This window comes from Chaetodon auriga, chromosome 5, assembly GCF_051107435.1.
Source record: "Chaetodon auriga isolate fChaAug3 chromosome 5, fChaAug3.hap1, whole genome shotgun sequence".
Classification (NCBI taxonomy): Eukaryota; Metazoa; Chordata; class Actinopteri; order Chaetodontiformes; family Chaetodontidae; genus Chaetodon; species Chaetodon auriga.
The window spans coordinates 6,249,562-6,277,025 of NC_135078.1; the positions used below are offsets into that span (position 1 = coordinate 6,249,562).

The following is a 27,464-nucleotide window of genomic DNA, read 5'->3' on the forward strand; positions in this document are numbered from 1 at the left end:
CATTATTCAAAAACGTGTTATACTGTCAAACATTCACAGTGTAGGCGCACATCTGGTTGCAATCACATTTTTGTGGCAGTCTGATAAAATGTTGAAGTTGCCATGCAGAGTGACACAAGTGACCAATGCGGCACGTGGTAAACACAGGAGAAAAAAACAACACACAAACTCGATGTCCAGTTGGTTTTAAATCAAACTTGATCTTTAATGACTGATACATGGTAACCTTGCAACACTCACTTATACATCCTAATATAAAATAAATTAAAACCATGAGCAAATATCACACATCAGCATTTTGATAACAGCTACTGGTTAAAACAGAAAATAATTACAACTGTCAAGAGGTATTCTGCACACGTACATTTCAAAGAAAATGAGAAAAGTGGAATGTTTAGTACCTTCAGTATCTTCTATTTCTGAGTTTCAAACTGCATTGACAAGCAACAAGTTCTTTATGCATTATCCTTTTTTGGGTAATAGTGGCATTCATAGCGGTTTGTGTATTGTCGCGAGCCAGTATATTTTCCCCGCCGTCTTTTTCCTTGTTCATCCCTGCTGTATTAATGTCAATAGGCTGATCTTTTTATACACAAAACCATCAGAAGAGCACAATCAGTAGCTATCAGTGTATTTCTACATGTACTGCACCTGTGCTCACATTGTATACCTGCAACATCTATCTGATAATTAGAACCAAATCATGACTAGAAGATGCCTATGATGATGAACAGATGCAACATAGTAGAATGCCAATGTACATATGATAAGTGCCTATACATGAACAAGGGGTGCATAATTCAAGGGAACTTAAATTTCCACGGTGTCTTGTAAAGTTGTGGGTACAAAAAATGGTATGAAACAGTTGTAAGTGCACAGGTTCACACTAGTACTCCCAGTTTTAGAAAGGAACATGTTTGACTGCCTATAGAGTGAAGTGAAGTCATGGTTTGATAGCACAGCAGGTGGAAATAAGACATGAGCAATACAGGGACTCTGTGTATGTGTGTGTGTGTGTGTGTGTTTGTGTGTGTGTGAGAGACAAGAAGTAGTGTGTCAAAATGTTGGAGCCGACCTGGGTCAAATAGTATGTGAAAATAATTATCAGTGTTTTTTAACCTGCTTAAGATGAATCACCACATAGATCAAACCAGTGAGTACGAATGTTACAGTAAAGTATTTGAAGGTCAATTTAGCACACCATGTCTGTGAATGACATCTTTACTGACAGCGTTTGAATAGATCTGATGTGGTTAACTCATCTGCTACTCCGTCATACACTAAGAAATGTTTCACAGTAGTATTTCACCGAGGTCTGGTGTGTCTGAGCGCCTCAGGTCTCTGCTTTCTCCTTCTGCTTCTTGCTCTTTTTCAGGAACGATGGCGGCTTGAACTTCTTTTTCTTCTTGGAAGGGGACTTGGAGGGCGAACCCTCAGGGGTGCCACCTTGCGGTTTGGCGGGCGGAGCAGCGGGTGTGGAGGAGGTGTCGTTGGTTGATAGAGCCTTCATCCCTTTCTCCAGTTCCTCTGTTGTCTGCTTCTCCTCCTCGCCTCCATTCTGTATGGCTGGAGAGTCGGTCTTGGCCTCCTCTGTTCCGAGTCAGAAAGAATGAAACGAACAAAGGACATTTAGCAACCAGACAGAGCAGCTTGAGTGGGGTGGAGCTGCAAAGCTACATGCAAGACATGTCACTGCAAATGAACATGCTTGCTAAATGAGATGTGGGTTGTCATACAGTTTCTCTGTACTTACTATTGAGACAAGACCAAAGCACCAGAAGTGTGCCCTACGAATCAGTGTGGAGTGACACAGAAAAGGACAGACAGACAGACAGACACAGAGGGAGAGAGCACAACAGATACAGTAGGTACAGTGACAGGTGGATTTCCCTACAGAGGGATGAAATGTGGCAAATGTAAATCACACAGCAACAGCTCAGGTGACAGAATGGTTCCAGACATTTTGACTTACACAGGTGGTCCATTTCCAGAGCAACGCTGGCTCACTGCCAGAGCTACATGTGCTATTAACACTTGAAGCCGAAACTGTGTTTTCCTGCTATGTCAAGTCAAAATGTCTTTCACGACAAGGATCAGTTGCACACGCCAACAAACCCTGACCACCATGTTACACCTTTAGGTATCTACAAACATCACTAAGAGCCCCAGAGGTGACTGAGTTATCATCCTAATCCACAGAATCCACAGAACAGCCTGTCTCACAGTTTCATCTGTCTGATTGACATTTAGTCTGGATTGAAACTGGACCATAATTTATGGCTAGCCTGAATAATTCAAAGCCCAGACGTTCACCACCATAGGAACGAAGTATACTTCTAATCTATAGAGCAAATCTTCTGTGTGAATATACAGAAAACTGGCATTAGATGTTCTAGTTGTTTCTGAATGTGTGTTTTAACTGAACACAGACAGCATCAACTGCATATGAGGAGGTGTAACACGATTGTCAGTGAGCATTTGAAGCATGAGAGGGCAGAAGCACGAGTGTACGTAAGGCTTGGAGCAGGCTGCTGGTCAGTGAACACAGCGAGCAGGGCAGACAGTCAGCGCTCTGCCAAGCCTCACCTGAGAGAGGAGGCTGGCTGGGCGGAGGGCCCTTTGTGGGGGAGGTAGCAGGGGGAGACTCCTTGTCACTTGCCACCTCCTCCCCTACTTCCACAAACACACGCAGTGACACACACACACGCACAGTGACACACAGTGAGTAACAGTGAGGGTTCAACTGTGCAGGAAGTTCCATTTGTGAGGCAAAGAGAAGTGAACACAGTTTACATGACAGTCACAAGCTTGTGTCGGGGGGCTGTGTGTAGCATTTTACATTCAAAAGTGAGTATCATTTGTTATTTTCAAACAGTAGTCAAGGATCGTCTCTATCACTAGATGTAGAATATGCTTGATTTGTAATTGAAAGTATGTACTGATACTTAAAATGCTACACACAGCACCTTTAAGGAGGTTAGAAGAAAGTGTGCGATGAACTAACAGTGAAAGTGAGGGGTAGCATATTAAGATGCCTTTACTACACTACTGTATGGACACCCCGATGGCACCAGTAAAAGACAGTGAAAGGCTATCAGATGAATCTAAATGAATACATGAATCTAAATGAATACATCAATAATAAATGCAGTTCATTTAATAATTAAAGTAGATATATTAAGCTTCATGGCATTCCCTTAACCTCCAGCCAGGTGGTAAAAAAAAATGAGAAAAGCTTCTTATTTTTCATTTACCTTCAATTAACTGATAAAATAAATTAATACTTAATTTATAAATTAATATTTAATTTATTTTATTCTTCTGTTTACTTTTTTCTTTTTCTTTGATTTTAAAAGCATACGTTTTATTAGTTATCTGTTCCCTATTTTGTAGCATCTCCTGTTTCCCTTACCACGTGCTTACATGATAACATGATGAGCACGTCTACGTACATCAGGCCAGGGATCCGTCCAGGTTGTCTTTTAGGACATATTTTCCTGTATATATGCATTTAAACATGTATCTATATTGTATTATATTTTGGTTCATATTTGTTGTGTGTCAAGCACATTAATCCTGCACTGTATGAAGTGTACTTCAGAAATGAATTTGACATGACTTGACTGACGCTCTTTAGGTTAAATGGGAGCAAATCCCTGCAGCCAGCTTCCAACAGTTGCTGGCAGGTCTTTCTTGGGTGGAGGTTGATGCAGCAACAGATTAATGCTCATGGATTTGGAATGACATGTTCAACTATCACATGTGTGTAATGTCCACCAATAAACCTTTAGCCACACAAAGCAAGTGAAAATAATCTGAATCACTATATGCTAATACTGCTTTAAGGATAAATCATAAGAGTGAAGTACAGTACTCTAACTGAGCTGAATGAATCATACCATTGGTCCCTCCATCCTGTTTCCTCTGCACCTCCTTGCGGTATTCCTCCAGCTCCTGGTCTGTCAGCTCGTTGAAGGGGTTGGGAGGTTCTGGCTCTGGTGGGACTTCAGGTGGCTTGACTGGAGACTAAAGACAAGCAGAGACACAAAATCACAGCTTTTAACTCCGCAGCTCAAGAGGAGGACTCAGAAAGGGAAAAGGGACAGATGCTTGGTGAGCAGTGAGACTGCAGTCTACCGGAGGACTGTCCACTGTTATAACGCTGGCGAGGACTTGAGACTGTGGTCCTGCTGTCTTCATGTCCTGACGATTCTGCTGTCGGATCTGAGGAGCAAATAAACATCTGTGTAACATTTCTGATTCAGGTGAGGACAAGGATGGGACTTGTGGGGGACAGAAAAGGCCAAACGCAAGAAGTTCTTACCTTGTTTCGTGTCTCAATCACCTCTTGAGGGTTGGTGAAAAGAGGCACAAACTGGTTTGGGTTCTCTATCTTGATGGCTGTGCTGCCAGCTTGTGTCACCTCTTCTGTCTTCAACCACTGAGGGAAAGAAAACCAACAATCAAGTCAAACCAATCTCACATAGAGGATCCTGTCTGTGCTAATAAGAAAACAGGCACTTGCTTCCTTAAAAAAGTTGTATTTTCTTTTTAGAAAAGCATCTTTTTATCAAGCAGCTTTGTTCATATGGGTGTTTGTCCACCAGAGGGCAGACTCTGCACTGCAGTAGTCATCACAGAGCAGTGGGCTTTCACCTGCAATGCAGAGAAGAGGAGAGAGAGGAGGGTGGGAGGGACTGAGGAGGAGAGAAAACAGAGAGGGAGAGCCGAGCTCCTCCCACTGATGTAAGACAACCAGTCTGGTATTGTTTTCATCTCTGAAGGACTCATCACTGCAGCTCTGCTTCTTCTTTTCTCTAAAGTACGTAGAAACAATAACAAATGCTCTGCAGTGTTCTTCAACCTCCATGTGAATCAGAGGGAAACGTGTTGGTTTTGGATATAGAAATAGCTTTGGCTGAGAGCACATCAAATACATCGATTTCTTTTCAAATCCATCTGACTCCTGCTCACATCACTCATCTTAAAATATAGCTCCAAACCTTAGCAAGCATCAAGTCACATCTCTTTTTCATGCCTGGTGTACATCTCAATACAGACAGTCCATCTATCCCTCCCTGAATGATCAGTCAGTGATTTGTTCATTTTTAACAGAAAGGATGGCCCAATGGGAGCACCCCCTTCCCCCAAGGGGAGGCTCAGCCATAACCTTAAGCCTACGATATAGTATGGAAGTGAATATCTATAGCACATAGTCTAAAGAATATTATAGACCTAAGATGAAACTGAAGGGCAGGACTCAGAGAAAAAGGCACAGTTCCATATCTGTCTGCTGCTTCAGCACCATGGACAGCACAATGAACTGATCAATACACAGAACAGTGAGGCTACTCATGTTTCAAAGCCATGGTTGTGGCTGATTCAGATAATGTATCAATGAGTGAGGCAGATTCAAACATATTCAACTAAACAGGCCCTCTGCCCCTGCACTCTCTCTGCTACTAGGGGATGGAGAGGGGGGATAACAAGTAGGATGCATTTTTGTCACTTATCCCCCCAACTGACACACAGAAGATGGCCACAATGTAACATAGTCTGCACAACATTGTGGAAACTACGTTGAACAACTAGCAGAGAAATGTTTATGGAGCATCACATTTCAAACATGTCTGGTCTGCAACTTCATTTTAGACAATTCTTGAACTCCTTTGACAGTGTGATCTGTTCACCAAACGAAAAAGAATGATTGCCTGAGCCTCACAGTGGTGCGGTGTCCCGGGCTGGCTTGCTCCTGGCTGACTTTTTGGTAGGTGTTGGGGGTGTTGAGCCATCGAGTCCTCTCCTGCTGCTGGCGCTGGGCAAAGGGGTGCTGCCTCAGAGCCGGGTGGACTCCGTCGTCATCAAACTGGTGGAAAGCTGTAGCAGTTGCGGGCACCTCCACCTCCCTCCGTGTCCGCGATCGTTCCAGCAGCACAGGGAAACGGTAGGCGTAGCCCGTACGGTAGCCCTGAAATACAACGGTAGAAAGAAGTCTGAGGGTGTATGCGTGCTTCAGACATCACGCCCATTTCTGTCCAGAAAGCACAAACTATTCCACTGGTCTACTACAGCAACAATTTAGCTGTACCATGTTACGTGAAGCTGTAATCGGATCCACTGTGGTCCCACAGCAGGGAATAACAGCACTGATCCTGATTGGCAGCAGAGCCTAACCTTTATGCTCTCTTTCCTCAACCAAGCCATGTTATTGCACTTAAAGGAACAGTTCAACAAATTAAAGAACAGAAGCAAAATCTGCCGTCCAGCTCCTCCAACATGTATTAACACATCATACCATGTTTGCTTAATCTGTAAAAATAAGGTGAACTCTAAAAACAAGTTTTATGTGGGGTTATATCTGGGGACTATATCTCGGCTGTGACTTTCTAGAGTGTTCGCATCACTGTTGCCAGACAACCAGCAAAGACCCGTGTGAAACCGCAACCTGACATTTCTACAGTTCTGTTTTTGTGCTCCTTAAACAAATATATAATTAGTGAGCTTCAGACGTGCTGGTAGGTGCATGTTGTTAATGTTGGACAGAGCCAAGCCAGCAGTTTCCCCATTTCCTGTCTTTATGCCAAGCTAAGCTAACTGGTTGATGGATAAAGTCTTAAATTCAATGAGCAGAAACGAGAGCGATCAATCTTATCAACTGAAGCGTGTGATTGTGTAGAGCTGGAGCCACGTGTTCAAAAGTCTCACCAAGTCTCTTGTGTAGTACAGAAGTTTCTGCAGTTTGTAGCTGTGACTGTATCTGCTCTTTAGTTACTGTTGCTGCTTTACATTAAAAGCTTTCTATTGGTAAACCACAGGAAGGCTTTTATGCTGTTAGTGTGAAGCGCCTACAGGAAATGGTGTATTTGTCACAGTGCTTAGGCTGCATTCACATGATGCCGGATAGAGGGTAGAAATGGGAGATGTTCCCAAGGTTATGACTAGCAAGTGTTCACAACATCAGACAACACAAGTTGGTTGCAGGATCGCAAAGTTGGTCGTGTGAGGGTTAAAAATGCTGTGCACGGAGGACATAGCACGGTACCCGTAACATGTGGATTGAATTACCTTGAAGGACTTCATCTGAGGCATTAATATTTGTCTTTCCGTCACTTTAATCTTATCAAGCACCAGTGTCCCGGAGTTGAATGACTTGGATGTTGACATGAATGGTAGTTATAATTCTGCCAACTTTCACTTTCAATATAAAATGAGCCTGTCATTACTGTCTGACAGCAAATGTTCCATAAAACTTGGTCTACACAGCAGGATGTGAATATTTTTTGTGTTGTTTGCTAGCAGATCAGTTTTAATATTGCATGGGAGGAGTGGTGAGAGAAGCAGCCGCCACAGTGAGCGGGTTTAGATGAAGGACTGCAGCTGACAGAGATCCTGCAGTTCGTGTGAATCAGCAAACCTCCCACACACATCGAGGCAAGTGAAACCTTTTAGCATGCCACCCTTTTAATTCCGGCAAATCTTAAATGGGATAATCTAGCAAATTAGCACAATGTTGGGAGAATCGCAAGAGACCCATTTAGAAAAAAACAGAACGTTTAAAATCTATGAAGCAGAGAATGAGATATCCTGACTTTATATTCCTTAGTATGGGATCCTACACAAGCATAGCTCATTACACATGCTTGGTAAATGCCTTTCAAACACCATGCTCCATGTCCTTGATGTCCCTGATCAGTGTTGTTTTCAAAGTCTTTAGAAAGCTGCTTCATGAGCCAGAGAAGACATTATAAAACTGCGTTCATACACTGCAGTACTCTCTGTAAATGCTGCGTACCAAGTTATCCAGAGTTCTCATCAGGGCTTCAAACTCATGCTCCCCGATGCGGCTCTTGTGCAGGGGTCCAAAGGTGGAGCCAGCCCAGCCCACAGTGCCGGTTGGGTTGGGTTTATGGGTGGTCCGGTCCAGCAAAATAAGGTTCTGTTCACCGCCGGCACAGCACAAAGCTGACACCTTGGACAAAAACACAAGATTTAGAACAAGTTGCAGCTTCTCTTTATCCTCTATAAAAAGTTACTGAGCTCATTTCTTGCTTTTCCAAATTCTACTTCACAGACACACTTGCTCAAAAACATCATAACTATATTTACTGTGAGAGGGGAAAGCATAAAACATCAATGACCTTACAGTGACATATCTGCTTGCCTACAGGCCACTGTTGGTCCTGTAGGATTACTGCAGTGTCTCTTTGGCACGCGAGACTCTTTAGTGTATTATGCTGCAGTGCAGAGCTGCTGGCTGAATTACAGTAAAAGGGTACCAAGACAAGGGCAAATGCCCAGGTGTAAAAGTGGTGCCTCTATATTATGTACACATGCCAGCTCACTCTCCCATGCTCACACACCCACACATGTACAGTGGCAGCACTTTGTCTCCAGTACGTCAGCTGTTAGTCAGTATAGTGTGTGTGTGTGTGTGTGTGTGTGTGTGTGTGTGTGTGTGTGTGTGTGTGTGTGTAGCACCTGGATCTGGCAGGCAGCCTGGATGTGGTAGATGGTGTAAAAGGCCTCCTCCACAGACTCCCCCAGAGCCACAATGCCGTGATTCCTCAGCACCAGAACCTACACATCATGAAGTCAACATTTACACAGGATTAAAATCATTATTTCTAGTTCATGATAGCTGCAGGTTATTGAGAAATACCACTTCAGAATGAGAAGGCACACGGAGACCAGCTCCCCAGTTTTACTCCTCACACATCAGCACCAGCTTCAGTAATTAATCTGGTGTAAGACCACATCACCGTAAGTCTTTTCTTCATGCCTTCATAAAGCTGAAACAACCCATGTGGGAGGCACAGCAGGACGACCCACGAATCAGGTGTCAGATTAAAGGTCGTCACTCTTGTGGTGTGCTCACCTTACAGGTTGGACCCAGGCTCTTCTGCAGCTCCACCCTGTCCTCCTCCTCCTCCATGACCCCATTGTAGTCGTAATAAGCCACATCACCAACCAGCAGAGCCTCATGGGAGAGTGGCAGGAGGCCACACTTCATAGAAGAAACCTGGAGACAGTCAGCTGTTAGTCGTGGCAGCAAAGGTCATGAAACAGGCTCATATTCCCCATGATGAATGTGCTGTACAAGCAGATCCCTGCTGGACACTGATATCATGTTATCAGGCTCAGAGACTGCAATTGATAAACTGTGCAATAATACTGAAGTTAGTTAATTACCAATGATCTCAAATGTGTATGTAATGTCATCCTGTGTTGTTGCTAAATCCCTCATTCTTGCATGTGTGTCTGGATGTGACCAGTGTAATGGCGTCTCCTTTAAACAATACAGGACAGAGCTGTGAGCCAGCGCCAACCTCTCCTTGGCCCGAGGCCAGGCTGACTCACCGCAGCCGTGGCCGGCGTGTGGAGGTGAAGCAGACAGCGAACATCTGGCCGGGCCGAGTAGATGGCCGAGTGCAGGCTGAACTTCTCTGTGTCCACGCCCAGGTTGGTGCTGCCCTTCTCTACCACCTCACCCAGGATGTTTACCTTCACCTGGAAATGTTTGGGAAGAAAAGTCATCATCAAATCTGTAAAATGTAATGTAAATGTAAGCAGCATTTGTCATAAAATCAGTTTTAAAGGCCCAGTGTGCAAGACATAGGAGATCTATTGGCAGAGATTGAATACAGCCCAGATCAGACAAACCAGCTGAGGTTCAGGTCCACTGTGGGCAGGGTGAGGCAACGGGTATTCAATCTGCAGCCTCACAGCCAGATGCCACTAAATCCTACACACTGGTTCTTGTAAAACTTGTGCATAAAAGCAGATTTTCCCTGACTGAATGCTGTGCATCTTTTCTTGGACTTCATGCAACTTGCTTCAAATTACAATTTTTGTTTTCCTTGATGTGGGTTTTTTGAAGACTGATGGATCAGTTATGGATGAAACTGACAGCAGCTAGTGGTTGTAGCTATATCATAATATAATATTATTCTAGAATATAACATAATATTAGTCACAATTATTATGATACAAAAACTACATTTTAATGTTGTGAAATGATATGATAGTTGCCCAGATTCACTCGTTTCTCTCTACTGTCTGTATTCAAGGGGACAGCATGCAAAGCATCAAACACTGAAGACATTAAAACCCAAGAAAATATGCACATCAGTAATTACAGCAGAAACGACTCACTGAAAAACTGTTTGTCAGTTGGCAGACATTTAATCAGTAACAATTTGATAATTGATTGATCGTTTAAGTCAAGTATTTTTCACTATTTTCTGACTAAAGACTAAATGATTAATCATTTAAAAGAAAAAAAAATCCATATTTTAAATCCATCGGTCAGTACATTACCAATAATAAAGCAAGAGTCCATTACACTCTAATGCAGATGATCAAATAGACAATCCCACAGACACAGACCATTGTACCAGCGCATTATTGATCAATTATACTATAACGCAATCAAAAATAGCATCATATCAATAACATTAGAGGACTAAATACACCTTTGTGTAAACAGTCCACATACACTCAGAGCCCACTTTATTATGAACCACTGTGCAATCTAATGCAATCCAATACAACTGTTCTGACATGAAATCCACTTGTATGATACCTACTGTGTAACATTCATTTTCTGTTGACAGTTACTTCGATTATATGTTAAGAAGATTTTAAGTCAATGTTGTATTTGAGTGCTGAGGTCAGAGTTAGTGATGGTGTCAAACCTGACTGCATCATACTAAGAGGTGCTTCTCATATTCTAATATTCTGCCCCCCCGAATGCATAACCTTTATCCTGACCAGGATTATGTTGCCCTCAAATGGGCTGGTGTTTACCGTGGTCATGAGAATTCATGAGTTGTGATGTGTGTGCTAATGTTTGCATGAATGGCCCTGGAAGTTCATTCAATTTGAGTTTTTCTTTGTAATTTTATAATATGACTGAGGAAAATGCTGATATTCCCAACAGCCATATGCTTTTCCTTTGTCTAAGAGTGGCCGATTAGGCTGAAATGCATGCACACACTCACTGCAAATGTGCACATACACACTGACTATTTTCATTCACTAAAATGCATGCACACACACAGTGAGAATGTGCACACACACACTGAAAATGTGCACATATACACTCAAAATGTGCACATATACACTCAAAATGTGCGCATCCCATGTCCGAACTACAAGTTCACGAGTTCCAGTTGAGGGCAGCGTTAGTCTTACTCACCAGACTGGATCCAGTCACCTCACTGTAGGCCAGGCCATCTGGAAGCACCAAGAAGTGTTCCTGTTCTTTACTAACACGCAGCTGTCAGGGAGGAAGACACACAGATTAGTATAGACACACAGATGAAGAAGTAAAGCCAGACCCCGGTTTCTGTACCTACCACTGATGTCACCTCTTCAGTAAGTGTGTGTTGAGCCATACAATAAAAGGACAAACAAAGACCAAGTCAGGAATGTAATGTGAATAGGTAGCTGAACTAACAGTGAGACAGGTGCGGCTGATCTGGGCCCAGCCAAAGAGGTCAAACAGACGATGGACACTGGCCAGTTTGCAGCGCATCAACCTTTCCCCCTTCACCATGCTGCCAGGCTCCCAGCCATGCAGGTCATTGATGGGTGTCACCATCATCATGTCTGTGGAAGGAAGAGAGAAAACCAGAAGCAGAGACAGAGTGAGAGCGGTGAAAACTAATGGCAAAAAGGTAACATACTGACAGGCAAAACTGCCAGGTGACTTCCTCCTTGTGTTTATAGAGCAAGTCTGTCAGTGGTAAACAATGTGTGTGGCTAACAAGGCTACAATGGAAGCCGAATAATCAAGCTAACAATGAAGCAGATAGATACACTACAGAGGATTAACCAGGGCAAAACAGCCAAGCAAACCATGGAGCATGCATGTGAACAATGAAGTCATCTCTATAAACAGATATTTGCATATTTTGTAGTCTGAGTAGTGCTGACCAATCACATTTGAGCACATTTTAGAGGTAGTACAGTTTTTGCTCCAGGCAACTTTACATTGGGGCCAACACGCAGGTGCAAATTCACTTTGCATTCAGGCTGAAGCTAACAGTGTAACACTCGGACTAGCTACTACTCAGGCTAACAATAGTAAACTATTTCTAAAAATACCTTGCTCAGGCAGAAATGAAACACTGAGGAACATAACAGAACACCAGGCCTAAAGCTGTCACGGTTAAAGTTTATGCTGAATGTTCGAGGTTTATTTGAAAGTGTTGTCCACATACTAGAAGGAGAGACAGGCAGGGCGGCCGGAGAGCCATGTGAGGCCATGAAATCAGCCAGCTGTCTCAGTGCCCATAGGTTGGATGAGCTGCCACCCTTCTTCATCTGTTCCTGGATCAGCACATCCAGCTCCTCCCTGAATGACTACACACAAACACAGTCATTAACATATTATCACACACACATGAATACATAAACCAGGTGTTCTAAATAATTTCTGTTTCATAGTAATACCCAGTTAAAGGCCCTATGTGTAGGATTTGAAGACTTCTCTCTTTGTCAACCTCTGGGTTGTCTCATTTTTCCACATGGAAACACTAATAGGAAAGATGCACTGAAAGATGCAACACTCACATAATAAAAATCACGCAGGCTTTGAACACACTCATTGATAAACAAACACTCATTCATTATGGTGGCGAGGGTGAGTAAACATATCTAATGAGTCAGCCTTTCTCCATCAGCCCTTTGACTTCACGGTCACCCTCTCCACCAGCTTCACCAGCATCACATAGCCTCACTGTTGCCCTTCCATATGCAGAAACACACAGTCATGCACTCAGAATGGGCTCCAGTGCTGACTGCTGCCCAAGCTGTCAAGTGGCATTTGAGAACAGACTTATTCTAATATGAGGAGATAACCACATCTAGAGGAGAGGAAACGAAAAAAAAGGAAGAGCGGACAGTATCTCACCGGACTCTGAAGGAGGCTGGAGATGCGTTTCTTCTGCTGGGGTCCGGAGCCAGGTGTGGAATGCTGAGGAGACTGGAGGCCCTCTGGTACCCCATCACTGGGGCTGCGCTGCACCGGGGTGCCTTTGGGGGTAGGGGACTTGCTCATCTTCTATAATTTTGCAGTGGATGTCTTACAACCAGGGGTGGGTGGGGAGAACTGTAAAACAAAGCAAACTATCATAAATGCTGCTTAAATAACACCTTTTAGAGAACTGCCATAACAATCAAATAAGAGGTCATTTACACATTGTAGATTGTCAATGGCATTGTAGAAAATATGCTTTTTTGCTTTTATTTCTGAGAGTTAGATGAGAAGAACACTCATGTCCGTCCATTAATTATGAAACCACAGCTAGCAGCAGGTTAGCTTCCTGTATCTTAGCACAAAGACTGGAGGCAGCAGTGGAAACAGTGGTGAGTTTTATGGGAGGTTTTGTACCAGCCAATTTCTCAACCAGGAGCAGTAACATCCTGGATCCGTGCTACCATCATGAGCTGGACACAATTTTTTCTCTTTCTTCCTTCTTTCTTTCTTTCTTTCTTTCTTTCTTTCTTTTTTTTTTTTTTTTTTAGCTTTTTATAAGGACACAGATGTATTTTGAAAATACGTTTCAATTTAACACTTCCTGTTCATGTGCAATGTGAAATTACCCTTGCAGCCAAATCACGTGCACTGCGGGAATGGAGGAGACATGATTTAAAGATAAAAGAAGGAAAAGAATAACAAGTTCAAATAATCACGAGAAGCAAGTCTATGAAATTAAGTTTTAGTAAAACAGCAATTCTAATCATCCTCGCCATATGCTCCTAAAGCAGCAGCCATAATCCTGTGAGGATGAAAAAGTCATTGCTATCATGGATTATCCTAGGAAATAAAGTAAGTAAATGTGCAAGTGGAAGAAGTGCAGTGAGCACAATATTTTTTAACCACCCACAGCATGTGCTTTAGAGAGTCCACATACAGCCTGCCTAAGGAAGGGACTTAAATACAATGAAGAGATCCAACAGAGATGATCCAATACTAAATAACAATTGTCAGTTCAATCAATAAACTCACTTATGCACAATTCAAACCCAAGAAAATCCCTTTGTACCTTAAAATGAAAACAAAAGCTTTGTGTTGGCAAACACAACAACAAACCGTATACTGGACTGCACACTAAGCCTCAATTTCCTTGTATTTTCAAATGGCAGCATTATGATGAAAAACCTACCCTCGCATGAAGGATGCTGTATTCCTCAGGGCACTCTGGCCGGTGGAAGTGCAGAGCTATAGAAAACGCAGCATTAGCAGTAATTGCTCACATGCAGACAGCAGCGTCAGAACCACTGGCAGGAAGTTAGCTTAGCCGGTGATATGGCTCAGTAATTGGAGAAAGAGTTACCGTAAAGATCTTCAGAAAGCAGCTGGCCACTCCCCAAATGAAACATACTCAACTCTCTCTCTCTCTCTCTCTCTCTCACACACACACACACACACACACACACACACACACACACACACACACACACAGTGCTGCAGGGAGCAGATAAGGTCCCAAACACACCACACCCTCTCTCCTGTGCTACATCTCACCAACTGACTCAATTACTTACTTAATTAGGTGCATCACTGTAACATAACTATTTGTGCATCTCTGATCACATGATCGTCATTGCCGTCCCTCTTCCTCTTAACGTCCAGGGCGAGTTTTTAAGATGCTCACTCCCATAGCACAAAAGAAAGTCCCATCGGATCCATGTGCTTTACTAAATCTCATTGCACTGCACATGATAAACTCTGACAGATGACTAAACCTTTAATGGCATTTCTGGATGAACCGTGCACTTTAGCCTGACAACATCAGGCTTCCTGAGCTCTAAAGCACTGAAACATTGCATGAGCTATCCAAAAACATCAGCCATTTCCTAAAGCATTAACTAATCTCCATAAACATACACGGACATACAAGCATTATATTGACTCCTCAGATCATAACAACTGTCTTTTGATAATTAAGGAAAACTACTGCTATTGAATATAAGATATTTACTTTTCAAATAAATGGTCAGCTTTAGGTTTAAGCGATCACAAACTTAGATATTGTTATCCGAGTTCTAATATTCTTCTTTTCAACCACTTGCTTATGTCACACCTCTAAGCAGCAGTCAGTGTGTAAAAGTTGGAATTTGAGGCAGCAGCTCTCTCCTTCTCTCTCACAACAGAGGCTGGCTCACACTGTATCTGTCTCTCTCTCTCTCTCTCTCTCTAGGGGTAGAGGGGGCCCAGCTGCTGACAGGCAGCAGACAGAAAGCCTCTCTCTCCAGGGAGGGTCCTAATGACTAAGGGGAGACATAGAGATCTGGCGGCTGGCCCACCATCACTGCCTCCTCCTCTGTGATGGCTGACCATGATGCATCATTACCTCTCTTTTGTTTCAGAAAATCTCAGGAAGTAGGGGAACAGCTTTCCTGCACTTCTCTCCTCTTCTAGAGCTGGGCTCTTGCCAAACTCCCTGCAGAATCTCAGTTAATATAAATGTTATTCACTGTGGTGTCCTGCACTGCTGTGAGGCACTCTGACATTTTGGCCTGATCACTGCTAAGAGAGTGGTGAACTAAACCATCAGTTTTCTAATGTGGTACATGTTATCTGCACCCATACATGTCTGTCCTGACTGTTGTAAATCTACCCACTTGCAGTGGATTTAGGAGGTCTGTGTCTGTGCGCTGACATTCAGTAGCAGAGAAGCAGGTTGGAATATAATTACTTAAGTAACTCTGGATTGATTTTCTCTTACTACGCTTTCATTAGGTTTATGTCATAATGGCTGGTCAGTGGATCCAAACCAGTTACTTACCTAGTTTCTAACAAGCATACCTGTACTAGCAGGTTTTTTCAAAATAAGATGAAGCTGAATATTTTGACCATGTTAAAACCTATTTGAGAAGGGTTTTCAACAAAACAACTCAAAATGGATTGTAAAACTTTGTAGATGTCACACATTAGCTTTTCTGATTAGCTATTCAACCCTCATCACCTCTGGACTGCATGCACCCACCAAACATTTTTATTGTACATAATTAATCTTCACACAGGACGTTCAACATAAAAATCCAACCTAACCCAACACAAAACAAGACAAAGGTAATCCTACACTACACTTAATTATTATGGCATGTTTATATAACGTACAAGGGCAAATTTGCTGTATTCAACCCCTGAATAAATGGACTCATTAATTCTTAACATCAAGCAGAGTGCTTTGTAGAAATGCTGGATACACAAGATGAAAATGCATTAATGTATGAATGATGTAGAGGTAAAATACATCTTGCTGACTGTGCAGGTGGACAGTCCAGTCTCTACAGCCCCTAATGGGAAAGCGTGGAAGACCACACCAAATGTAAATAAACAATATCAAAATACACAGACGACAGGCAAGTGATGAAGTCCATGAGAGTCAAGGGAGACTTTAGAGTTGTTTCTTTCCATTAACTACATATTATTGGATTATTACTCCTCATGTGAGTGAAAATGCAGATCAATAATGCCAGAACTCCAGCAAACTGCAACTCATATAATCTTAATTAACAGACCATAAGTGTTACATATCCACCAATCGTTAAATTTTTTTTTTTTTTTGTTTAATTTTCAGAAACTACAAATTGTTATCAAGGTTATTTTTGACTGAAGAAAAATACCAAAATCCCGTGATTTGTCCTCACAAGCCATGTTTCAACATCTAATCTTGATTTCTAGAAGCAAATCCTTTTATAGGATTAATAAATGCTCGATTTATGTAAGGCACTCTTCAGTAATTCAACACTTGACATATTTTACGGAAGTGATCATCTATTATCAGAGGGTTAATAATAGAAACTAATTTCCAATGACAGTGACATGAACTTCCACACTGCTGTGCATGAGATGAACGCACCCTGGGCTCATCATCGGCCATTGTGCGGTGGAGATGTCTGCATTCCCCGCTGCCAAAGAACGAGGAGGACAGGCCGATGGGTCGGACAGTCATGTGAGTGCAGGGCCCCGTATTGTGCATCCAAGGCACCATATTTCGACGTGAACGCACAGTATCTTATTTTATGGATTTTCGGCATCCTCCGATCCTCCACCCGCGAGCGGCCTGTGCTCTGCATGGCTGCCTAGCAACACTCGCACGCGCTGCAGCCTCAGCACCAGCAGAGCGGAGGATGCGCTAATGGCCACCCGCAAAACACAGAGGCCAGCAGCGCCACAACGCTGCACGGCGCTGCTCTGTGAAGAGCCGAGCAAACTCGCAGTAAAAAAACATCACATTTCAAATGGCCGAATTAGCTCATTCCCCGCATGTTATTCCGGACACCGTCCGCAACACAGATCGCTTGAACGACTGGAAAACAACAACAAGCCACCACTGGCACGCTAATGAGCGAGATTAGACCTTGCGTGGCTAAAGCGCTGAGGAGGCACCGCCAACACACACACACACACATCACACACAGCCTCAATATGTGAATACACGACACAGGCTGCACATATGGGACCATGCATTCATCACGAGCCTGTACCTGCAGAGCACAATGAAGAAATGAAAGCATGGGCAGGAGGGAGAGGGTGCTGTGCGCAGACAAACACGGCGAATGTCATCGTTTTCTACAAGCATCTACTACAGCGCATCCGGGATGACCGAGAACAACAGGGTAAACATCAGGCAGCAAGGACAGAACCGGGTTTAGACTGAGACATCATCTGTGAAATGCGCACACACCGCACATGCACGCGTCAGGGAGGACCGTGTGCTACGCCCAGCCATTTCCCCGCGATCGCCTTGTTCCATTCAACTTAACACAGAAATTAGCAGGTACACTCACCTCAGTGCATCCTCAGCACCGTGTCTTCTGAGTGGGTGCGGCACACCCACAGCTCAGAGCCGTCCTCACACTGAGCAGATGTGGTTAATCACAGCAAATCTCTCAGCATCGGCTTGCGACACCAGGGTCCCTTTGTCAGACTATTTCAAGGCCTCAGCTGATACCAAATCAATGGTCCCTGATGTTTTTCATCGCTCAGTGCGCCTGGACCAGCCCACTGCCACGCCTGTCCACAGTCCGAAGGGCTCCCACTCGGGCACCTACTGTGGGAATCAATCTTAGCGATGCATTTGGTTACTGTGTTCCTAAAGCTTACGCGCAGCCCTGGTGGATTTCTAATGCTGTCTCCTAAAGCGTTGTTTAGTTGGCAGGGCCCAGTTCAAGTCGGACAAAATGTGTGACATCAAACAGACGCCACCTGCTGTTCTAATGGAAAAGAGCCTGTGCACTGTAAAATCGAACAGATCCGAGATGGCTGTGGCACATCTGAAACAGTGGTGGAAAGGTAACAGTATATTTTCACAAGTACTGTAGTTAGATGTTAGGGTTTGACCGCTGTGGTCACTTGTACCTTTGCAAATAAAGATCTGTCCAACAAAACACACAGTGTGATCATCTGAGATACTGTTGCTATTGATCACCTCTAACAGTTAACTATTAAAATGTTTCTTACATGTTAAAGCATCCCTAATTATAATCCAGTTATTTAACATATCTAACATTCTGAAAGGGCCAACTCGGCATTATGAGCAGTTTGAAATTTTTACCCTTAAATGTGGCTGAGCATGTTTAAAAGCTTATTTGACAGCAGGCCTTTTGCTTGTAATGGGCTTTTCTTATACTGTGTTATTGCTGCTTGTACATAACAGAACATTCTTCTTCCACCACACCACTAATACCACATACTAATCTGGGCATCTGTCCTGAATGACAGAATGGATTAAATAAAAACTGCAATTTTAAATTCAATTTAATATTTCCAAATTTAACCTGAAATTAAATATTTTTCTTCTGCAAATTATTGCTTATCAATCAAAGTTTTCAATATACAATCCACAATCACACTTATTCCTCTTCAGATCATATGAGGCAGGAGAGTCATTCTACTGTCCTACCCATACTGCACTGACCTCTGGCATTCACTCGTCCTGTTTATATTCAGTCTGTCTGTCTTATGCTCCAATGTGTGTGATACTTCACTCTCATGCTGTCCAGCCTGCTGTCCTGCCCACACACTGCTTCTTTTCTACCACTCCTTGTTCCTTACTTCTAAATCTGTTTCTCACATCTATTCATGCTGTAATATCTTAAAAATGTGTGTATATGTATATACACATACGCACAATTAAAAAAAAAAAAAACATATACAAGAACAAATACACCTAGGATAAGTTCAAAGTATTAAGAATGTATGATTACTTTGATGTCTGTGACCGCTCCACCCACAAGTGTAGGCCTCTCTGTCTCCATGGCAAGTCAATCTGGAGCCATTTTTCTCTGCCTGCCATCAACTAAACTGACCATCTCTCTGTAAATTGGTCTCCCTGCAGTCAAAAAAAGATTTTTTTTTTTTTTTTTTTTTTCCTCCATTGAGTAAATTGCTTTGATTGTTTGAATGCCATCTGTCTTGGGATGGAGGTTCATTCCAGAGCCAGCTTTGTGTTATTGCTTCTTGGCAGCTGCCAGCACTCGGCAGTAAGTATTTCTTTTTCTCCAGGCAACACCCCAAACGTGACAAACAAAGGAATTCAAGGAATTTGAATATTCCACTCCAAAACTGGGTCCAGAATCTGTGTGTATGGTCTGCAATCCTCACAATTTCCCAATATTCACTTGTTTGCTTGGGGCTCAATCTGGATACCATGTCGAGGGAGGTCCTGATTGATCTAATTTCTGCTTTCCTTTCAAACACCCTCCATGGCTGTCTCCATACTGTAACAGCTGTTTTGGACCATGTACTTAAGGCCTCCTTTCTGGGATTTATCATCAGTGAATAAGACCTCTGACGAGGGAATGATTGCATAGGCTGACTTCAGTCTCCAACCACACTGTCTCTCTTTTATCTGTTAACGCAGATTATCAGTGTCTTCAACTAACAGGCCCACCAGTGATGCCTGAGGTCAGGGGGCATCTTTTGGAAGGTGCAAGACCTCGTATCTCACCCATGGACGTCTTGGCTAATAAACCTGGAGATCAGGTGATCTTAAGTTAGCAGCATGTTTTTTTAGTGGTGAGATGAGGAGAGCTTGGAAGACAAACAGCAGCCTGGATAGCATGTTCATTCTCACACAATCTGCTCTACCTCAAAAAGTGAGAGGCATCAACATTCACCTATTAAAGTTTTAAAAACATGACGGGCAAACACACCATTCAATTACATGAACAAATTAAAAAAATCATAAGAGCCAAGTACAAATTTATTCCTTCATTGTATAATTCATGAGAGCTGATAATATTCACTGAATATTTAGCAAACATAAGACTTGGTACCACGCACTGTTGAAGTTGAATAAGAAAGCATCGATTTCAACTGAGAAAACAAAAAAGCCTTTCAAACAGAAGTGTTAAAAACAGAAGCTGTCACATCAATTTTGTTTTAGAGCTGCCAAGGATGGAGTTTGTAAAATGAAAATAAAAACACATTCAGCTTTACTGAAACAAAATTTAAGTTTCAAAAGTTTCATTAAATAAGACAAATAAAAGTGCATTTTCTTCAAGAAAAATCAGCAATCCATTCTTCAAAGCAACAGGCCCCTAAACATAAAACAAGAATTACTTTATCGAATATACCACAATTACCATAATTACTACATTCAGTGATGTGGTACTGAGTGACCAGAAGATGGCACTGTCACCGTGCATCTCAAATGTGTGGGAACACGTCCTCTGAAAAGGTCTTTGCTGCTGCACTCCAGTGTTAGGAAAAAATAAAGCTTGAAAAAGTCAAAGAGTGGTCATCACTTCTATATGCAAGCTCAGCAACTTTAGCAGAGGTCTAATCAGCCAGAATAAGTGTTTGAGTGTGCTGGGCCTGTAAGCACAGTGTCAGAGTAGTGATGGAGGTCAGTTAAAGTAACATTTATTCTGGTTGGAAAACTGAATTAAGCAGCCCACTGAAAAGACGTCATGTCACAGCAGACACTTTCGCTTGCCACAGTAGGAAAAGCACAGGTGCTGATAACATTAAAGATGGCTTCGTTCTATTCAAGGGTCTCAGTAAATGCCATGACCATGTGACAGTGAGGCAGCATGCACAATGCCAGGAAACTGAAGCAGACAAATGGAATTTAGCCATCACTCATTTTCTGTTGTGCTTTTCTTAATGTAACATGGCAAAATGTCTGATGTGCCTAATTTGTAGCAACTGTCAATCGGAAATTTCATCCTTCAGAGCACATGGGGGCAACATTTGTACACTTAGATCACTATTCATACTTGGGTTTACTGCAGTTCATTACAATGATAACAATCATCAGCAACAACAGTAATTCTAATATTCATACAATTATAACCTCTGATATAACCTGCCTGATATTTACAGTATGAGTTTGATACAATCATTTACACCCTTCAGGGTTCGACCTTTAAAAGACTTTGCACCTTCTTGAATGGTTTCTGGATTTTACCTGAAAATGTATTTCTTATTACTGATTTCTTTTTAAAACCAACCTGGCAGTTTTCCAATCCTGGTCCAAGCCATCTGCTCTAAGAATCACTCAGAAAGGTTGAGACATCTGCTGAATAAAGAAGAAGGTGATGATGTTTGAGTTCTTACAATGCTACACTATATTGCCAAAAGTATTCAGTCACTCATGTAAATAATTGAAATAAGGTGTTCCAATCACTTCCATGGCCACAGGTGTATAAAATCGAGCACCAAGGCATGCAGACTGTTTCTACAAACATTTGTGAAAGAATGGTCGCTCTCAGGAGCTCAGTGAATTCCAGCACACTGAGCTCATTGTGGGAACAGTTTGTGGATGGCCCCTTCCTGTTCCAATATGCCTGTGCACCAGCGCACAAAGCAAGGTCCATAGACATGGACGAGAGAGTTTGGTGTGGATGAACTTGACTGGCCTGCACAGTCCTGACCTCAACCTGATAGAACACCTTTGGGATGAATTAGAGCGGAGACTGAGAGCCGGGCCTCTCGTCCAACATCAGTGTGTGACCTCACAAATGTGCGTCTGGAAGAATGGTCAAAAATTCCCATAAACACACTCCTAAACCTTGTGGAAAACCTTCCCAGGAGATTTGAAGCTGTTATAGTTGCAAACAGTGGAACGACGTCATATTAAACCCTATGGATTACGAATGGGGTGTCACTTAAGTTCATATGCGAGTCAAGGCAGGTGAGCCAATACTTTTGGCAATATAGTGTATTTTTTGTGGCTGACATTTAATAAAAAGCACAGAGAAGCACTTATTTTGCTATTAATAAATCATTGCTCAGTTACTCCAGGACAGCTAGGAAAGCTTCAATGCCTTGATCTAAACCTCTTCACCTTTGAATTATCCAATCAGATAAGGAGGTACTTGCAAGGACAGTTTGAATGTCACAGATGTTAGGTTACACTGAAGACAAATGGACTGTTGATTGCCAGATGTAATTGTAACGTATTCCTACCAGGAATTAAACGTGTGGCTGATTGCCTATTGTTTGAAGGCTCTGTCTTTAGACTTGAACATGAAGGCTGCCTGTCTCGTGCTTGAAAGGCTACAACATTTATCTACACAATATTGCATTCACTTCTAAACATAAGAAACAATAGATTTCCATCATAACACATCACATATACTTAAACAGCCAATTTGTTATGCTCAAACCTGACTGTAAATGTGGTATGAAAGTGAAAAAGTTGGAGAATTCATTTAAATACATATGGGCCCTCTTCCGTAAAAGAAGGGGCTGCATGCCACTTAGGGTGGTGAAATACACGCGACAGGGGTGGAATCAAAGCATCTGACCACTGCAGCACATGACTGGTCCGTGTTATTTCAGTGTAATGTGCATTACTCTCATTTTGATGCCCTTACTGTACTTAAAGATGGTGGACACAAACTCCATACAACATACAATACAGTCAGGTAAACTATTACATAACAACAGACTATGGCCAAAAATGTCCAGAGCTGAATCACCACCTTCTTGGTACAGTCTCATCAAAACACTGGAAATCATAATAAGTTCAAGCCTGTAGTAAGCCCTGATTCCCAAAAAGTTGGGACGCATTGAAAAACATAAATAAAAACAGAATGCAGTCATTAGCAAACAAACAAAAATTTTAGAAAACACCTATTTAACACCATGTTTTTAGTTTAATTATTTAGGTGACAAGAAATTAGCTTGAAATTTACTTTGAATTTCATTTCAGTGAAAAGTTGAGCTCCTGTTGCCCTTCATGGACACCTGTGTAAATCAATGTTATGTCAACCTAATCACCATCTCACCAATATATCTAGACAGCTCTCATGCTACATCAAATCAACCACAGTACCTTACCAAATGGATCCACACCACCCTATTTGTTAGTATGTCCATACTGTCTATATGTGTATGTAGAAAAAAAAATTAATCAAATGCACAAATTCAGTGTAAAAACTTGAGGTGGAAACATATAACCATGACACATGTTCATTAAATTCTTCTTTCTGGGCCGTGGCTGCAGCTTTTCCCTGTGACTGATGGAATAAATGGGAGAGTGATTCCTAACCAACATCAACATTCCATCTTTGTTACTGCTGCGTGAAAATGGCTCCAGAAACACGGCTAAAGTGTAGCTAACAAACACCAAGCATTGAATTATCATAATATTAAGAACGTGAAGTGACTTACCATAGCCTGATCAGGTTCTACCTGGATGATGAACTGGTACGCAGGCAACCCACAATGCTGCAACATCAATCTCGTCATATCTCCGTCCTCTATTACCGTCTCTGGGGGCATGGGAAATCCATCTTCCATGTGCTCCTCTGACATGTTGAGCAACTGCAAGGAAAAAAGCATGCAAGATGAAATATATTCTTCTACTATCAAATATCTGATTTGGCTTGAAATGTGAATCCTTGACAGTTGTAATAAATTGAAAATATATAATACATAAACAGTGTCATGCTTATACAATGCTAATATTTTTTTTACAGCAGACAAAAAAAGCACAAAAACCTCCTGATACAGCCATCTGCTCAGAGTGATACACTGATAGGCTTATCAATACAAGGCCAAACAAAATCTAATTTGTGAGGTTCTCACCTTCACTCTACACAGTCTGTTCCAATTAATATCACTTGGAACATAGAAATCAGATGAAAAGCTGAGACTTGACTGACATTCATTTCAAAGAAATTAAAGAATTTTATTTCAAAGTTGTAGATAATAATTTACGTACAAGCCTAATCCAAGAGTTTGAAATCAATACATAAATTGAACATTTCTATTGAAGGATCTTTCTATTTATTTACCCGTTACAGAATAAATGTAATATCAATAAATCATTTTCACCTAATTAAAAATGTTGTACTCCCAGTTCTTTTTAGAAAGCACCAAAATCAGGAAAGGCATGTGAAGAGGCAGCAGCACAGATCCTCGTCACGATGTACAGGACATCCGTGACCAAAGACAGCTTTATGACGTAACCCATAGCTTGCTGGTGGACAGAAAATGACTAATGGACTAATGGACCATGCACAGATTACATTAATTTGAGTTCAACAGTTTAAACATTTTACACATGCAAGAAGAAATTCAAAATCCACTTGCAGTAACGCTTTTGTTGTGCCGCCTCTGTATTCAACTTCAATGCATTTGAGATGAAAGAGTGAGTGTGATTTTCCAGGGCACCCTCAAATCAAATGTGGGAGACCTTTTGTTTGAGGGTGTTTTACAGTTGTGCTCATAAATTTACATACCCCTGGAAAATTTGGGATATATCCCCCATTCCTTGGAGAATATATCTGATGATGTAAAAAACTTGCATTTAGGAATATTGATGAGGTGAAGGTTGAGGTAGAGCTCTGATGTGTTTGGAGTGTGTGAGCTACAGTGGCACAGGGACTGTAGTCAGAATTAGTAGAAAGATGACTGCAGCATGTTATCAAAAATACTGGAGCAGACACAAGAATTTAAAGGACCTGGAGGCTTTTTGCCAAAAAGAATGAAAACATAAAAGATGCATTTTGGCTGATCACTGGTTTTTAGAAGAATGGTACATGTCTTACAAATTCTGCCATGGGAGTATACATTTATGAGCACAATGCTGTTCAGATTAGTAATGCAGGAATCACTGTGCTGCTGTGTTGTATGCTAAAGAGGGTTGTGATTGTTATACTGTTCAGTAATATAGATGTAAACAAACACTCTGAAGCTCTTAAACCTCTTAGCAACTGTTTTATTTCATATCTAACCCTAATGTGCAACAACGCTGTATATCAGAATCATTTGATTGTCATTATGGCAGTAGATGATTTTTCCCAGAGCTGCTGCTTTGTGTTGGATATCACCGGTAACAAAGGCAGGCATATTGTTAGGGGTCAAACCCCAAAGCCAGTACATCTGCCCATACAACGATGAGATCCCCACCCACACACTTTGGATATGGATTAGTTCCAAAGAGAAATCTCATGGTTTCTCTTCAACCACGACTCTAGCTTACATAAACTAAACTGATCACCTCTCATGACTGCACAGAGGAAAAAAAAAAAAAAAAAAAAAAAACACACTCACATCATCCACTCTCCACAGGTCACTGCCCAAGCCTTCAGTCTGACCATAAGTGATTGCATTCTTTATGAAATCAGTCCCACTGCCATCATCCTGAAAAACATAAAATAACACCAATCAACATTTCAAAATAAGTGACAGCGCTGTCCTTGGAAAATAACAGAGGACATTTGACACTTGACAAAGTCCTGATGAATGCAGTAGGCTACTTACACTATCTGTGTCCTGCAAAACTGCAACAAGCAATCGAATGTATTCCGTTGCAGCTTTGAGTGTGTCCACTTTACTGGGCTTCCGGTCTGGTCGCATCAACGGTACCATGCGCTTCAAGCGGGAGAACATGGTGTTCAAGTTCCTGATCTGCACAGAAGTTTCACATTAACTGCGTGCTAGATTAGATAATAAAATGATATCTAATGTTATGTAATCAGAATTTAAACAAAGTAAAGAGAAGATGAAGGAAAGGAGCACATATCTAAAGAAGCAGTGGCATTTGTCTTTACTTCATTCTTCACTGCTGGCAATATGAGAAACAACGGTGTTGTAAAACCAGGTACATCATGCCAAAGGAATAAAGGCCATGTTGATGTCCTTTTCTTTTCGGGCCTAATTTGAAGAAACTGAAACCCAAGCAGGCACAGGTCTTTAGATGTTATTCAGGACTCACTCATCCTTTGAGAGGTGCTTTTCAAACCCACATACGTAACTGAATGTCACAAAAACTTTTTCAAAATATTTATACAAGCCTTATCTGTCACAATACTATTGTAAATATGCCTAATATCCTCCAGAAGCCACATTAACACGTTTGACAAATGACAATGGAGGAAAGCTGTTTTTATATCATGAAACATTGATATCCATTCATTTTTTCCCCTCCAAGTGTAACTGTGTTTATGAAAACCTAGTCTGCGTTCTCCCACTTCATTCAAAACTCCATTTACAAATCATGAGATTTAAAAGGGCCTGGCTTTAGTACCAAATACAGACGTCTTAAAAAAAGAGTTTGGCCTGTACTTTTACCTAAAATTGACCATGAGTAGAATTCTGTGTATTTAATAATCATGTTGATACCGTGTTGATTAAAGGCATGGAAATAAACCTGCACTAGCAGACTGTGGTTGGCCTATTAAGCCCAAAAGAGAAAAACTGTGGACAGTTTGAGCAAATGCATTACTGCTGCGCCGCAACTAGTTGGTATTACTGGTTTCATGACATGTTATCAGATTCGTCCAAGTTTTTAATAACCTTTACAGCGTTTAAAGGTAGCTGTTTCAGGATAAACAGTGGAAGGGAACAGCTGCCAGCTAGCGTTAGCCAAAGTAACCCAGTTCGACTTCCTCTGAGGGACTACCCTCCTCAAACATAATGCTTCATACGGTGTATTTCCGGTGAACACTCACTCTCAGGCGTTCCTTGGCGTTGACCAATTCTCTTTTTTTCACAGTTTCATTGAAGTCCTCGGCCACGAAGTACAAGCCGTCCCTCCCTCGTCTGAACTTCTCTATGTTGCTGTAAACGGGGAGCGCAGACTCGCCTGTCAGCCGCTTCAAAATGTTGCTCATTAATTCCTCCTCTGGCACCTTCATCTCAGCGAGCTGCGTGTTTGCGTGTTAAATAAATAAGAAACAAGGGCTCGGTACATCACACCTGTGCCACGGCTGTAATTAGGCCTCTGCGGCCACCTGAAGCTGTCAATCACAGAGTGGGCTGATTTTAATCGTACTACATATGAACTGGGCGTCCGCAGAGGCTGCAGCGCCTCTTTTTTTAATTTAAAGACGGTTTTACGGAGGCTTAATTGGCTTCTAAATACGATTTGGATATTTTACAACCACCTGCTTTGGCAAAGTAAAAGCTCAAGTTGCTTTCAAATGTGTTCGAGAAAATGACGAACTGAGTAATGGAGAGAAGGAAGAAAGGAAGTATGAAGGAG

At 41.9% G+C, this 27,464-nt stretch overlaps 2 protein-coding genes across 4 annotated transcripts; both read right to left on the reverse strand.

Moving 5' to 3' along the window:
- Positions 1-175: 175 nt before the first annotated feature.
- add2 (adducin 2 (beta)) lies at positions 176-18,236 on the reverse strand. 3 transcript variants are annotated; one of them, XM_076730064.1, is made up of 15 exons: positions 17,809-18,207; positions 12,917-13,114; positions 12,225-12,366; positions 11,459-11,610; positions 11,198-11,278; positions 9,358-9,507; positions 8,876-9,019; positions 8,479-8,577; positions 7,793-7,969; positions 5,723-5,968; positions 4,325-4,441; positions 4,138-4,224; positions 3,900-4,026; positions 2,587-2,670; positions 176-1,590 (listed from the first exon to the last, which is right to left on the reverse strand). In XM_076730064.1, the coding sequence occupies exons 2-15, from the start codon at positions 13,061-13,063 to the stop codon at positions 1,334-1,336; spliced, it is 2,010 nt and encodes a 669-aa protein (XP_076586179.1). In that variant the 5' UTR covers positions 13,064-13,114; positions 17,809-18,207; the 3' UTR covers positions 176-1,333. The 3 variants fall into 3 exon arrangements, with proteins under 3 accessions (XP_076586179.1, XP_076586180.1, XP_076586181.1); XM_076730065.1 differs by lacking the exon at positions 17,809-18,207 and adding an exon at positions 14,172-14,317; XM_076730066.1 differs by lacking the exon at positions 2,587-2,670 and having other exon boundaries at positions 17,809-18,236.
- Positions 17,810-27,120, reverse strand: figla (folliculogenesis specific bHLH transcription factor). Its single transcript, XM_076730473.1, has 5 exons — positions 26,932-27,120; positions 25,742-25,888; positions 25,532-25,621; positions 23,645-23,797; positions 17,810-17,878 (listed from the first exon to the last, which is right to left on the reverse strand). Exons 1-5 carry the CDS (start codon positions 27,115-27,117, stop codon positions 17,810-17,812), a joined length of 645 nt encoding a protein of 214 aa, XP_076586588.1. The 5' UTR covers positions 27,118-27,120.
- Positions 27,121-27,464: the final 344 nt, after the last annotated feature.